At 41.6% G+C, this 14,864-nt stretch overlaps 2 protein-coding genes across 2 annotated transcripts; both read right to left on the bottom strand.

Moving 5' to 3' along the window:
• Positions 1 to 1,629: 1,629 nt before the first annotated feature.
• slc30a1a (solute carrier family 30 member 1a) lies at positions 1,630 to 7,744 on the bottom strand. The gene is made up of 2 exons (XM_079338405.1): positions 5,964 to 7,744; positions 1,630 to 4,596 (listed from the first exon to the last, which is right to left on the bottom strand). Exons 1-2 carry the CDS (start codon positions 6,538 to 6,540, stop codon positions 3,692 to 3,694), a joined length of 1,482 nt encoding a protein of 493 aa, XP_079194531.1. The 5' UTR covers positions 6,541 to 7,744; the 3' UTR covers positions 1,630 to 3,691.
• Positions 7,745 to 7,882: 138 nt separating this feature from the next.
• nek2 (NIMA-related kinase 2) lies at positions 7,883 to 11,819 on the bottom strand. Its single transcript, XM_079338418.1, has 9 exons — positions 11,405 to 11,819; positions 10,646 to 10,863; positions 10,277 to 10,517; positions 10,046 to 10,128; positions 9,828 to 9,954; positions 9,502 to 9,730; positions 8,833 to 8,887; positions 8,645 to 8,718; positions 7,883 to 8,270 (listed from the first exon to the last, which is right to left on the bottom strand). The coding sequence occupies exons 1-9, from the start codon at positions 11,498 to 11,500 to the stop codon at positions 8,065 to 8,067; spliced, it is 1,329 nt and encodes a 442-aa protein (XP_079194544.1). The 5' UTR covers positions 11,501 to 11,819; the 3' UTR covers positions 7,883 to 8,064.
• Positions 11,820 to 14,864: the final 3,045 nt, after the last annotated feature.

Here is a 14,864-nt window from a genome sequence, read left to right as displayed (position 1 = left end):
TATTCAAAGGTCCAGGTCACTGTGACCTGAAACACTGTGATTCCATGAACAAGATGCCTCTGCTACAACAGGAGGGAATTGTTAATTTTTTTATTGGCCGAGAGAATCAGGTCACATTGTACTGTTATTCTATCTTTATTTTCATGAACAGAAGCCACAAGTACAGTTAAATAACACATAAAAAATGGACATTAAAGTTGAGCAACACATGCATGTTAAAACAGTTTGGCTTTGAAGAGGAAGCTTGAAGGATGAGTGTCATAAAGACAGCATGCTGACCGCTGCACCTTTATTTCTTTTTAAATCTCCTCTTTAATCTCGTTTACACCTCCACAGCTAAAGTGGATTTTAAAGGCAACATCAACAAAAGATATCTTTTTGGGTTGATGTCTTTAGGAAACTGGTTCTCAATCACTCAGTGATTAAAACAAACCCTTAAAGAGATTAAAGGTTACACCAGTTTCAGTTTCTTACCATTGGCTCCCTAACAAATGTAGGGATTGATTTCAAGATCATTGTACTCTTGATAGGAAAAGCATCACATGGTCTCAGGGTGATAGAGTTTAAAGCCTTCCGGCTCATTTGTTCATAATTACACATCCATAATTATTCTGTGTAATTGATAAGTGCAAAATATGCAACTTAAAATATTCAAATGTGAAAATAAAAACTTTAAAAATTGCTATTTGCAATTAAAATAAGTGTAATTCTCCCTTGTTCATATGTAGGGGCTCCAAACAAATAGTCTGAGACACAAATGACACTCTTTGCCAGCAGCATGTGGATGTGATCAGTCAATACTGATGGCCACTTCATCAACCTCTCCCATCAATGTGTGAACATGGTGTGAATGTGTAGGTGCGACCTGGGATGGAGAAGTGCTTTGAGTAATCAGAAGACCAGAAAAACACAAGCTTTAAAACAAGCCATTTAGAATTTGTAATTAGTGTGCTCATGTGCTCATGAGACATCATTCATGAGATGTTTTGTCTTTGACATACTGTAGTTTCAGTCTCTCTGTAGGTGATGTGCAATTTGTTTGCTGTAGTTTCTGTTTGCTTTTTGTAGTCTTGGGTTTGAATTTCTCTTCATGGATTAACCTGTATTTCTTTTGTTTGTAGGGGACATTTTTTTGTTGGTCTCTTTGTGGTTATCGTGCATGTTTGACAGTTAAGTTTCTATGTGAAAATGTTGCCACCATCAGCTGGTGTTTTGATTGATTTTTATCTCTCCATCACTTTGAATCATTGTGGTGAATAAACGTTTGTGGTAGTCAGTTTTCGTATCTCTTGCAGGCTTGTTAGAGCCCAAAAACTACTTGAAATGTTGTCAAAAAATGTAATAACTGGTTGATAATGTAACAAAACGCTGAGCCCAAAACATTGTAACTTGGGTCAGTTATTAGATTAAGGGGAAAGTAAAATATTTTTCTCCTCATGATGCATCAACTTCTTACATTTTAGGCAAGAAGAAGAGATTTATTTTATAACATTTCAGGCTCTAACAAGGCTGCTTTTCCTCTATTTTTTAAAATGTTTTCCAGTAACTTTAAGTCACGTTGTCAGAGTTGTTCATACCTTTGCGGTTTGTGTGCATTCACAAAAAGTCAGAGAACAAAAAATTTACACATTTTGGTTCATAAACTGTACCAAACAGCCATATTTTTTTTTATTTCACAATGACACATTGGACAGTACTGTATATATATAGTTTATCAAAAACACATCAGTTGACATGTCATATCTAAAATTAAAAAACACTTGTTTTCAATTTGCACATAGAGCTCAAGTCTTAAAAGACACGGAATAAAAGTGACCCAACATTACAAATGGAGGAACGCATCAAAATATATTTCCCAGCACAAATTTCTATATTGCATACACATTGAAACAGGAGTGGAAATCTGAAATACTTTGATGGATCACCTTCTAATGAGATCTATAGTGACGTAGTGAGTGAAAATTCATAATTCATTTCCAAGGCCACCATATGGTCTTCAATTCAGCAAAAAAAAAAAAAAAGGAGAGCTGGCTCAGCAGAGGACAGAAAACGACGTCTGTTTTATATACTTCTGCGTCAAATCTACACTGTAGCTACACAAGTTGACTATGTCGTCACGAGCACTCTTCATACATGTACCTTGGTGTGTCTGCGTAACTGTGCAAGAAACCATGGCACCATATTTTTCTGGAGTTGGAGCTGATCCTTCCGTAGAACTTTTAGAAAAGCTGCGATATTGGAAATGTTGTAAATGCCAGAAATACAAGGATATCCAGCAGTCCAATCACAGGCCTTGAGGTTGCATCAGGTCTATGCTAAGGCCTCGATTCAACGCAGAAGTATAAATCAGACTTAACACGAGTCATTCCCTACACACTTATGATTAATGTTGGGAAATACCAGCAGGTACTGGTAAGCAGCAACTGGAGCGCAAAGTGGAGCTGCTGAAAGTCAAACACCGAGTCTGAGTTTGGTCATGTGAACATTGTAAAAAGTCCTGGAAATATTACAATTCCAGCATGGATTCAAGAGGTGCTGAACACATTCATTAGGATATTGGACTTAAATCAACAGCCACCACCAGAAAGCTTTCCATTACAGAATCATACAGAGAATAGCGCTTCATTACTCATAATAGCATACAGTGCTAATCGCTTCACAACAGACCTGACCCTCTGGCTCGCAAGGCTACACTTGTAAAGGAACATTTAATTAGGTGACTGTGCCGTTGCGAGAAAGTTATTCTGTGTCTACAGTGCTATACCACAGCAGTCGTTTGTGTTTAAAAGGCTATGTGAGAGAGTTTGTAGGTACAGCTTCTGTATCCAACGTATGACTGCATTTCAAACTGAGTCAAGGCCAGAGGAAAGTCTTGATAAACAGAATCATTATTAAAAAAAAAATAAAAAAAAAAAAAAGACTACAGCATAGATGGTCTGTCTTAATATTCAAGACAGAAAAAAGTTTCTATCAGCCAAACATAATATTACAGACAGCATCTACAAAGACAAATAGATCATCTCTAATAACTTAAATACTTAAATTAGTATGCAATACAATACTCTTCAATTTTGGGGTAGAGAGTAAGAAAATAGATCTGCTTAAAGCCTACGCTAAAAACAAAGAAGGTAGGCTGGTTGCAAACAGGTCCGTAGGACAAAACAAAATAACCCAGTGATGTGTGCTCTGACTTGCATTTGTTTTGTGTGTGTGTGTGTGTGTGTGCGTGTGTGTGTCCGTTTGGAGGGCAGGAGGACTTCTCCGGAAACCTTTCAGTCCTGCAGTGAGAAGCTTTGGCACAGAAACACCATGGGACAAGATGACACATCACAACACGGTGCTAATGAGGGACACTCATGCAGGCCTCGCTCCGGTCCTGGAGGAGATAAGGTCAGTGAACCCCAACATGCATCGCCACCACACTGCCCGGGCGACAGACAAAGAGAGAGAGGGGCCGAGAAGCAGACGAGAGGCTGGGGGGGGGGGGGGATATGTAAACGGAAGGATAAAACTGGAAAGAAAGGGTATAAATGCATGAACAGTGTTTTTGGGATTTTACCCAAAACAGGAGGCAATGACAGAGAATAAAAGAAAGGCTGAGGAAAGTATTTCTGTGACAGAGGCACAGATTGAAAACATAACAGCACCAATGACGATGAGGAATTAGCTTGATGTGATGGTTTTCGGTTTCTCACAGAGAGGACTCCACTTCTCTGGCAATCATGACCTCAGCCTCAGAGCGAGGGAGAACCTGAATATCTGGAGCCTGCTCGAGGGTCTCATCGATAACCTCCAGGGCTGAGGCCGCAGCTTTGCAGTCAGTGCCGGCCTTCCTGTCAGAGCCCGTGTTCTGTTTGTCCTTGGAGCCGCAGCACAGCTTGGGAGCGCACTGAGTCCGACAGGAGAGCTCGCATAGGGAGTCGCGAGACTCTGAGCTGAACGTGACGAACTCGGGCTGAATGGTGGTGGCGTGGATGCCCTCGTCGTGAAAGAAGTCCTTGACGCGCTTGGCCACCTCCATGTAGGCTGTGGGGTCGTGACACTTGATGTGCGCTGTTGCTATGATGCGACTGCCGGCCAGCTGCCATATGTGCAAATCGTGGATGCCGAGGACGCCCTCCAGATTAAGTAGTCGTTCGTTGAGGAGATGCATGTTGATCTGCTTCGGCACAGTCTGCAGCAGGATGAGGGCCGACTCTTTCAGCAGCGGGTAGGTGGTGTACAACAGGATGCACACCATGATGACGCAAAGTGTGGGATCCAGGTAGAGAACCCAGCAGGGGCCGGCCAACGTCATGGGTGACAGAGTGGGACCTTCCAGCAGGTCAACCAGCGTGTGATTGACATGCTGGTGATCTGTGGTGTGGCTGTTGATACACGGGTTAATGCAAGTTTCATCTGCTTTGCAGGGCCTCCACACAAAGGTAAATATTAAAGAATTGATGACCACAATAACAGAGCCCAGGGCGTCACCCAACACGTGCAGGAAGACCCCGCGCATGTTGAGCTGCGACGCATCGTCGTGGTCAGGGTCCATCTCCTCATAGTGGGTGTTGCCGTTCATCTGCGTCTCTGTGTGGGCTTTACGGCTGATTTCTGAAGAGGAAAAAAAACAGTTTAGATGAATAATCGAGGGAACAGTCGTATATTAAAAACACATAGAAATGAATAAAGCACCGATAGTAAACTCATAGCGGGAGGAAAACAAAGCTGTAAAGTTGAAGCTAGATGGTGCTATCAGCAGCAGCCAGTTGAGCACAAAGCGCTTTAGAGACTTAAAACATAATGGGAACCAACACTGTAAGGTTACCAGGATACACATGTGGGAGCTGACAACTTTAAATTCAAGAAAGAGAAAAACAAATTCAGATCATTAAGTTGACATGTGCTGTTTTCTAGCTTTGACTGTGAAAGCCAAACCCCCCTTATGACTGCTGTGCAGGATTACATAAAGGCAAAACTACCAGCGCGGGGATCTTGAATGCTAACAGACAATCTGTGGTGATTCACCTCAAGCAAACGTAATTTGTAGCTGCACGCAGTGTTGCTCTGAGGGGAACGACACCTGAGCAACGGCTGCTCGCTTCTGTGCCAGGACGCTGTAGCAAAGTCATTCGTCTTTGGCTAATGGTGTGGCTGTGGCTGTTGAGTCCACTGTTACACTGATGTATGACCCAGTAACAGCCATCAGTGCACAGGAGGAGGAGGAAATAGCCTCCATTTTATTGGGACTGGTCAGGCCTGACAGTGTGGGGGATATGGTCTTCTATACGGTTTCACCCTACAGTTCAAGAGGAGGAGAAGCATTGACAGAATGACCACCAACAAGCCGAAGCTTATTGGTGGGGTTCTATTGCTTCATTGTGGACAAGACATCAAACCACCATGTAACTGCAACTAAACAGAAAAGACTGATGTATGTGTCTGTTTGTTTGTTGTTTAGGAACCAGACACCAAGATCTGGTAGTGTCACAAACAGGTTATCACTACCTAATTCACTTTGAGCAGTAAGAGTAAAAGACATGAAAGCTGCAGGAATCTTGATAGATTAGACTCCAGCACAAGTTTGGACTTGCCCCCCAAAAAACTTTCTAGACTGAGTCTAAAAAAATACACTTTTAGAGCTAGCTGAAATGTGAAACTTGACCAGTGTCACTGGAGATGGTCATGTTTCTAATGATAGAATAACATCCCAGCAAAATATCTGATAAGGATAACAGCCGTTTGAATGTCTTATGTCACAGCAAAAACAATAAGGACTAGTCACTCAGGCAGCGAGTCTCCTTAGGGTGGTTTGAAGACTTGTGTGTGTACTGTTATGCAATCTGGACTGGTAACAATGGAGATAAGGCCTAGCACATGTTAGATTGAATGTGGGACACGATGGGGGTTAGCTTTGAATCCCCTGGCACATGATACTGGCCTGTAGTACATCATTATACATCACATTGACAAACACTGACCATTTCTCTGTCTCGCCTCCCCGGGGCTGCTGTGATTTCCAACTAGGTTGTTGGTCTCCTCTAATGTAGACCCGTTTCCAGCCTTCTTGGACTTGTTTTTCACCCTCTTGTTCTTGCTCCCGTGAGAGTGTCCGTGACCTCCGTGAGAGTGTCCGTGGCCTCCGCCCGCGTGTCCGTGGAACAGGCAGAGTCCGAGCAGGTTGACCAGCAGCCCCGCGGCACCGACCCCGGCCACCACCAGCGGGCTCTCGATCTCATGGGGCTCGGTGAAGCGCTCCACAGCCTCCAGCACGATGGTGAAGCACAGCGCCGTGAGGAAGACCGCGTTGACCAGAGCCCCCATCACCTCCGCCCGGATCCATCCGAACGTGTTCTTGTTGGTTGCCTGGGTTTTCTCGGCGAACCGCACAGCGACCAGAGCCACTAACAAGGCGATGACATCCGACAGCATGTGGAAGGAGTCCGACAGCATCGATAGGGATGAAGTCATCCGGCTGACCACCACTTCCACAATAAAAAAACCAAAAGTCAATGAAAGCATACACATAAGCCGGGCACGGTTAGGCTCACAAGCCATTTTTGCTTCTTTTTTCCCCTCACGTCCTTCGCAGAATCAAGTTTCGAGAGTCTTCTACCGGGCGCAGTAGGACAGACAGGGGACTTGCTAGCTTGCCGGGTTCACTACTCCGAGCTAACGATTTTACGTCGAGCTAGCTGGCTTACTGAAACAATACGATCATCGGCTATCAGCGTCTTCATTCACTGCAACACCCAGCATCACTCGGCTATTATCGGAAACCACCCACTGCTGAAATTTATCCTAGAAGCGGCGCGAGTTACGTAGAAATAAAACCCGTTGTCGTCACCAGCATATTCCTGAAAAACGTTAGCCGACAACCCTCGATTTGCAGACGGCTGAAAACTTTGCACCCGAGCCGGTAAACTTTCCACACGAAACAGGGCACCGTAAGGGACATCCCCCCTCCGCGATTTCTATTGGCGGATCAGGCCCATTGTGGAATGTGATTGGTCGAGTTAAGAAGCTCTCGCAAGAAGGGCGGGACAAACAACCGAGACAACAGTGGTTGCTACGCACGCTAACGACAATTGAATTAAAGTCTCGCGATGACGCCTCAGTCTTCAGTATTAGTAGAAAAACACTCATTTTTTACGCAGATATTTTTACACGTATCTTTGAATCGAGGTTCACAAGCGTTTACCTGTAATTGCCCGTTTAATGTTAATTTAATCAACAGAAAAAAATCGTAACTGTCTATTTTAAAAGCCATTTAAAGTGACTTTGATTGAAATTAAACTAAAAACATTTGAACATATTTAGCAAAATCCTTTTGCAGAGTAGTAAGACTTCAATAACATTTCTTTCTTCTCTTGTTTCTATCAACGTATGAATATTAACTCATTGAAATACAATATAAGCTTCTGTCTTACATACTCTTTCAAATCAAAGGACGTTAAGGTGTAAAGCCTTATTGCTTCGTTGATAGTTATCAAAGGCAGATCAGCCTGTTGTAAATTCAGGAGCTGCTCCTTTCGTTGAAACGTGATGACCCCTTGTGGGCAAAATTTGTCTTGAATTCACTGGTGAACAATCAATGTATACTTCTAATAGACATCAAAAACGAAATACTTTCCGGTCAACAGTTTTGATTTATACTCAGCAGAATGAATCTCTAAAATCTCCACATCAAATTACAGAGAACAGTTTTAATAACTATAAAACTCTATAAGTATGCATTCTTAAGTATTCATATATGGTACATGAATCTTGGTGGTGAAAGAAAAATATACAGTGAATCATTCTGCACATTTAAAATCATGGGTGTAGTATAATTATTCCTACAAATTAAAATTATCAGTAAATCGGGCCTGTAAGTGTACATCAAAGCAGTACATGAAAATTACTTCTTTTAGAAAGAACACAGTATATTCACAATCAACAACTCCAAAGCTTGCAACAATGACACTTTTGCATTTCTACAGTCTCAGCTACTTAACTGTTTTATAAATAAAGCTTATTTTACATCCAGTTATTATGACTCGTTGACTTTCAGTGAAATGTTGGACAGTGACGCCTGTGTGATCAGCGAATGCCAAGTATCTGTCTGCTTTTGAACTGACAGGTTTTCTCGACATCATTCACCGTTTGAGGCCGCAGATTTGCCACCTGCAGCCTCCTAAGAATCAGCTCCTGGGACACCACACTGTGGTGACCGTCGGGTCGCTGGTTCTCTTTGGTTTCACCTGCAAAGTGGACCTTCCTCTTGCTGGGGGAGAACTCCTCCACATCTAGAACCAAAAATGATAGTGAGTCACACATGGTATGTTACAGTTTCTGTAAGCATTTATTTTTTTCAAAGAATGTTTTAATCTGTAGCCTATGTTGAAAACATTAAACTTTACACCAGTGTTTGCAGCTGGATTTCAGAATGTAGAGTGTGTAATATGAACTGAATTATTTCTATTACATTTATATGCATTAAATTAAAACACGTTTATATAAAAAATACTTTATTAGAGTATAAAAACTGTATTTACATGAATTAAAAAGAAATAAATACACTTCATTTTAGTCATCTGTGTTTAACAAAAGCATTCACAAATTAAAACATTTAAACACTGCTCAGTTCAGTAAATCCAGAGGTCTTCAGTCAGGTCCCTACCTATGTCTTTGCCATAGAACTGTGCCAGGTCCCTCTGCTGCAGACGGTTGTGATTCTTTATTAAATTCTCTGCCCTGAAACATTGAAAGAGTTCACATCCACAGTTCAATATAAATGGCAGGAGAAGAAAATATTGTAGAATTTGAGTAAAATAGTTCCATTTTAAGCTTTCTATAAAGCAGTTATACCTTGCAAGCTTCTCAGTGGACAGGCGCTCACGAACACAGAGCTCTTGCTCTCTTTCTGCCATGAAAGGACAAAAAAACAGCATTCATTTACTCAGGCTGCCTAAATGTTGCATCCATTATTTATTTTATTGTAGTGTTATTCAATGTCAGTCATGAGCTGTGGAAGCAGTTGTTAAAGAGGAGTAAAAGGAGGTAAACATTTAGCTGTAACACCTTAGGCACTAGCAGGTTGAACAAACCTGTTCAACCTAAACACGTTTTTCTGCAGATGTAAATCATTTGAGGTGGTAGAGTGAGAGGATAGTTTTCCAAAGTAACACAGCCACTTCCATAAATAATCATGCGTTACTATTTACACCTGAAGAGTGAGGTATGAAATGTTTCCTTAGAGAAAACGATGGATTCAAACTCCAGATGTAATTCTTGCAAAGACGTAATTGTAACTTTTTGCAGGTTGGGAAAAGCCTAATCTCCATTTATAGATTCTAGACTGTATAGAAATGTAGAATCTGATGATAGACAATGATTGGCAAAAGGGTTTGGTGGATTGGGAAATGCCTGATGACGAGCTAGCAGTGGTCACTGTGACGTGGCAATTCCACAGTAAGATTAAAACTTTGAGCAGAAGTGGATCAGTGTGGCAAAAATGGAAGTGGAATCTAATCATACTCTCAAGCCTCTCCTCTCGTTCCTTGAGTGCCTTCTCTTTGTCCTGCAGTGCCTGTTCCCGGAGTCTGAGTTCTGCTGCAGAGGCGGGTTCAGTCTGCCTTTGAAGGGGACAGTCAGACTCTGCTGACCTCCTTCGAAGCCTTGCCTGTGCCCTCCTCAGCTCCTCAGAGACAGCCTCAGCCAACAGACTGCTCTGTAGGATTGACTCCACAGAGGGCCTCAGATAGTCCTGCTTACAGACAAACAAAGATCTATGAACCCTCCCCTACATCAAGTCATAAACAAACGGTCTGGTCTGTCTGGTTGTTCAAATATTCATTTCTAACCTTCAAGTTAAGCATTTTGCTGAGTAAGGTGTTTAGCTCTTCAGAGTAGCGGTATGGGATTCTTCTGTACTTCCCTTCTCTGATCTTCTCTGCCAGCTCTCTTTGGTTGTAAGCTGTGAATGGAGGGCTAAACAGGAGGGACCCATGAAAAATGTTCAGATTCAAAGTTGACCAACCTGCTGCCGGGGAAACGCACTCAGAGGAGTTAGAAAACTTACGATAAAGCACAGAGTTCATAAAGCATACATCCCAGTGACCAAATATCTGACTTCTCGTTGTATGACATCCGGTTTACTTGTTCCTGAAAGAAAAAAATATATTGAAAAGTAAAGCTAATTAGGCTGTATTCAGGAGGCTCAGAGTTCAGACTGAATGCTCTAAATAGTCTGCAAAAACAAAAAAGAAAGGGAATTTGACAACAAAACCTCAGACAGAACTCAAGAACTCACTGGAGACATGTAGTAAGGGGTCCCAACAAATGTTCTGGCAAAACTGGTGTCATGGTTCAGGATCCTTGCGAGGCCAAAGTCCCCTAGCTTTACGTTCTGTTTGATGTCGAGAAAGATGTTGGCTGGTTTCAAGTCTCGGTGAAGAACTGTTGCCCTGCCGTCACTGCGTCTGTGGCACTCCTTCAGGGCTAACGTCAGCTGTGCCATGACCCGCAGGATGAACTGCTCCTCTAAATATCGTCTGCCAGAGTCACAAAAAAAATTACATTTGTGGAGGTACTTCTGAAAATCTTATAGACAAAAGACAGGCAGAGTATTACACAACCTGCAGTACACCAACTATTCAAACCTCAAGAGTCAGATAGTCACCTTTCCTTGATGCATCGGGTGATGAGACTGGAAAGGTCGCCACCCTCGCAGTACTCCATGACGATGTACAGTGTGGCGTTACTCCGGTCTATAATGCGGTCATGGTACCTCACTATGTTTGGGTGCTTGAGTTCCCGCAGGAGGTTCACCTCTGACACCAGCATCTGCTTTTCGCTCTCCGCCATGTTGCCATAGTCCAGCTCTTTCCACACAAGAATCTTCAGAACAAAGGTGGTCAATGAAAGATGGAGATTTAATATTACAACTCAATAAACATTATGATGTCTTTGCATAGTATAAACAAGGGAGTAAGCAGTACAGTTTTAAAATGATGCATATCCTTTTGCATAACAAACAACAGAAACTATTAATGATTGTCAAAATGATTTCTGATTATTCTCATCTACTGATTTATTCTTATTGCTGTTATCGGTAACATTGAATAAAGGTTTCAAAGTCAGAGGCTCACTTTGGATATGCATGCGCGAAGCTGGTATATATGTAAAAACGACAGCATATGTAATCAAACTACACTTCTGCATTTTCTCTGAAAAAAGGGATAACATCTTTGGCATGATTTCAATTTAGTTACAGATTTTATTTTGAAAGGGCATGTGTGCAGGGCTTTAATCCGGCGTTTAATGTAAGGTTTACACAAGATGTTATCGGTTAACCACAATGAACGGGTTCGTGGTTGTAACCGAGCTCTCATGCGTTACCTGGCAACAGGTAGGCGGTGTTTATGTGCGTATAACTCACTTTTCCATCAGATTTCCGTCTTATTTTCTGGCATCTTCCATAGGATCCTGAGCCGATAGTGTATAACACCTCATAATCTTCAACACGGGACGGCATCTTTCTTCCGCCCGAATAAAATGTTAAATATTAGCCGCCTCGAGCTAACGTTACCGTGGACGGCACATTAACACAAGCTGTTGGAAGAGCTAATGATAAAGATAAAATCGCCTGTAGATAACATACAAACGTAAATAAGTTATTTCAGAAGCACTGTCTCGGTTTACTCTTGTCCTGAAGTCGCGTTAATCCTCGATATTGATACTAAAATAGAGCAATGTTGGGCTTTCTGCTTCTGTTCGAGTCCATTCGTCTGTGTTGCAGTTAACAACACAGGAAGCGCTAATTCTTCCGTTTAAATTGGTGCCGAAATCTCAAATCGTGATTGGTCCGCTCTGTCCTACTGGTGGCTCCTGATTGGTCAGTGAAAACATACAACTCGTGAGGTTGCCGAGCGCCTGAAAACCGCGAGAGCGGGGCGGGTAGAGTGCTCGTGATCGATTCTCCACAGGGTGGCGCCAGAAATGCACAATCCAAGTCGAAGCCACGCTTTGGTCACCACGGCAACTATCTCCCGGACACAGAACTGAAAAAAATCAAATCTGTAAGCGAATTGTTGAAAAGTAATTTCCCTGAGTATTTGATTATGAAAAACAGTTTTTCCTTTAAATTGATTTCCGAACATATTTCTCACATCCTTACAGATACAGTATCTCTCTCATCATGTACTGTCTCCCTAATAAAATAAATTAAAAATTAAAAAAGAGATTTTCGAACTGATTATAAAAATGTTGTAATGTTGATAAAACAAAAAAGTATGTCAGGTTTATAATAACTGCACATAATATATTATGAAAACATACATTTTGAACATATTCTCTACCAAGGTAATAAATGTGTTATTTCAGTTAGGTTACCAAATAAGTTTATGTAATATAATGTCATGTCTTTTAAACTTAATGTGTTAAGGAAACCAGCAAAGTGTGGTTTTGGAATCAACTGATAGGAATAATGTTCTGTACAACTGTTACACTTTCCTTTAAAAAAAAGCGTACTATAATATATGTACGAAATGTGACTTAAAAATGAACTAAAGTTATAACTAGCAGTTTTTCCTCTGGGTCAAGACTGCCTGAAGGTGACAAAAGACACACATAGGGGGTGTCTTTTAAGGTTTGCCTTCCAGGAAACCTTAAAAATATATAATAATAATAATGTAGTGTTAAAAAATAAAGTAGGCTACTTCAATTTGAAATAAAACATTATCATTGAGTAAGATTTTGGCTGAAAGTAAAGTGTGTGTGTAAAAAAAAGTGTATATGTAATTATATTGTAAATGTAGGTTTGCACATGATGACAGCAATGTGTGCTCGAAAGATGCCTGATGCCTATGTCTGTTTTTTAAATTATTTTATGCCCTATCATTGCTAAAGTAGTAATATACATGAAAATTGATATTTTTCTGCTAACTAGCCTTTACAACAAATTACGAGCCTATAACAAATAAATACATGAAATGTGTTTATATTTTCTTGTGTTTTTGTGATGCCAGTGTTTGGAAAGGCTTATATAGCACATGTGCATGGCTATGAGTTACTTTTGTTAATCTTTCCAATGAATCCCCCCACTACTACTAAACACATCAGATCTGTTTAATTGGTGCATATGTCAAGAGCATAGGAGTCTGATATCCTTCTTATCATTAGAGGTCTTTGACTTGGACCAGCTGGAGCCTTTAAAAAAGTTGACGTCCAAAAAGCGTCACTTGGCAAGCTTTTACACTGCTCATATTTCTGGTTGTATATATGTCAATATATTTTCCGAGGTGAATGAATCTAAAATGTTGAGTCCTTTCAGAATGAGCATGAGATATAAGATGTGCTTTTAGTTAGATTTCACTGTTAATGCTGAGATATCTATTTACAGCTATACAAAGACCATCATCTAAAGAACTGAACTCTCTTATTATCCTTTGGTGGTTTCACAAGGATTATATCTGATCCTCTATTAAAAATGTACCTAAGGATCTTGTAATTGAAACAAACTGTGATCAACCTGACTAGACCAGATTATTAACTGTAGTCATATTATGCAAATTAATGTGACAATTCTGATTCTGGCTTCTTTAGATTGCGTTAATCTAAAGAAGCCGCAGTGGTCAAAGTTACAGTTGAAATCATATATTGTTCTCATAAAAGAATCTTCTCTTCTCTACAACTTAATGCTGATGTGAAATCCCTTCATCAGTCTCTGGGATTCCTGTCTCACTGGGGCAGCCACAGTAGCAGTTGTGTTCAAATTATCCTCTCAGTCCTCTCCGGACTCTGCTGCCAGTACCACACACTGACACCACACACACCACCGAGAGAGTGAGTGCCGAGCCGGTCTGTCAGTCTGCCTCTGCAAAGGTCACTCCTACAAAGAGCTGGAGGAGTTTGGACATCAGCCAGGAACAGTTGGAGGGGAGCAGGGGGTGTAGAGCGGAAAACTGACAGCTAAAAACAACAGAGACAGTCTGGTGCCTAAGGCAGCTCTGACATCAGATGCCCATGTTAAAGGCCAGGAGTTGAGAGGAAGTAGCAGGAGGACAGATATACAACACAAGGATCCTGTTTGTGGACTTCAACTGGGCGTTCAACACTCTCCTCCAACACAAACTGGCCCAGCTCACAGTGCCAGCTTCCACCTGTCATTGTATCACCAACTTCTTGACTGACTGGAGGCAGCAGCAGCAGGTGAGTCTGGGGAGGGTCACATCCAGACCTTATACAATCAGTAGTGGAGCTCCCCAGGGGTGTGCCCTCTCTCACTACACCAATGACTGCACTTTAGGGGAGCCCTCTTTGAAACTCCGGACAACAGCATTGTCATCAGCCTCATCAGGGACAGTAACAAGTCTGCTTACAGAAGGGAGGTGGAACAGCTTGTCCCCTGGTGTGGTCAGAACCACCAGGAGCCAAACTCTGGACTCTAAGCTTTGGAGTCCCTCAAGGCTCAGTTGTCTAAATTATTTAGAATCTGGATAGTTTAAGTCACTGTAGCACAGATGACACACTCTCAAATTATCACTTTGGATCCGCTACCCTCATGAAATGTCAGGTTTATATTTGTGGATGGATGGCCAATAACTCTAATTAGTGAAGTGAAAGCAATCATAATGTTCTGCCCCCCCCCCCCCCCCCAACCTCCTTGTGCTTCACTGCCGTATCTCTCAACCAATTAGCCAAGCTCATAAGACAGAATATATCTTTTTTTTAACAACTTTGGAATAATATTAGACACTGCTCTTATCAGCACCTCAAGATTAAGATACAAAAAAAATCTTTGTTTTGCACAATTGCAAAAACCTTTGAGACCGATAACACAAAACCAAGACACAGTAAACTTTACAAGGAGGTGCAAAGGAGACTTTCTGTAATCTTTA

Source organism: Symphodus melops (assembly GCF_947650265.1).
Source record: "Symphodus melops genome assembly, chromosome: 1".
Classification (NCBI taxonomy): Eukaryota; Metazoa; Chordata; class Actinopteri; order Labriformes; family Labridae; genus Symphodus; species Symphodus melops.
Note: the sequence above shows the minus strand (reverse complement) of the source record. Positions and strands in the feature narration are given on the sequence as shown.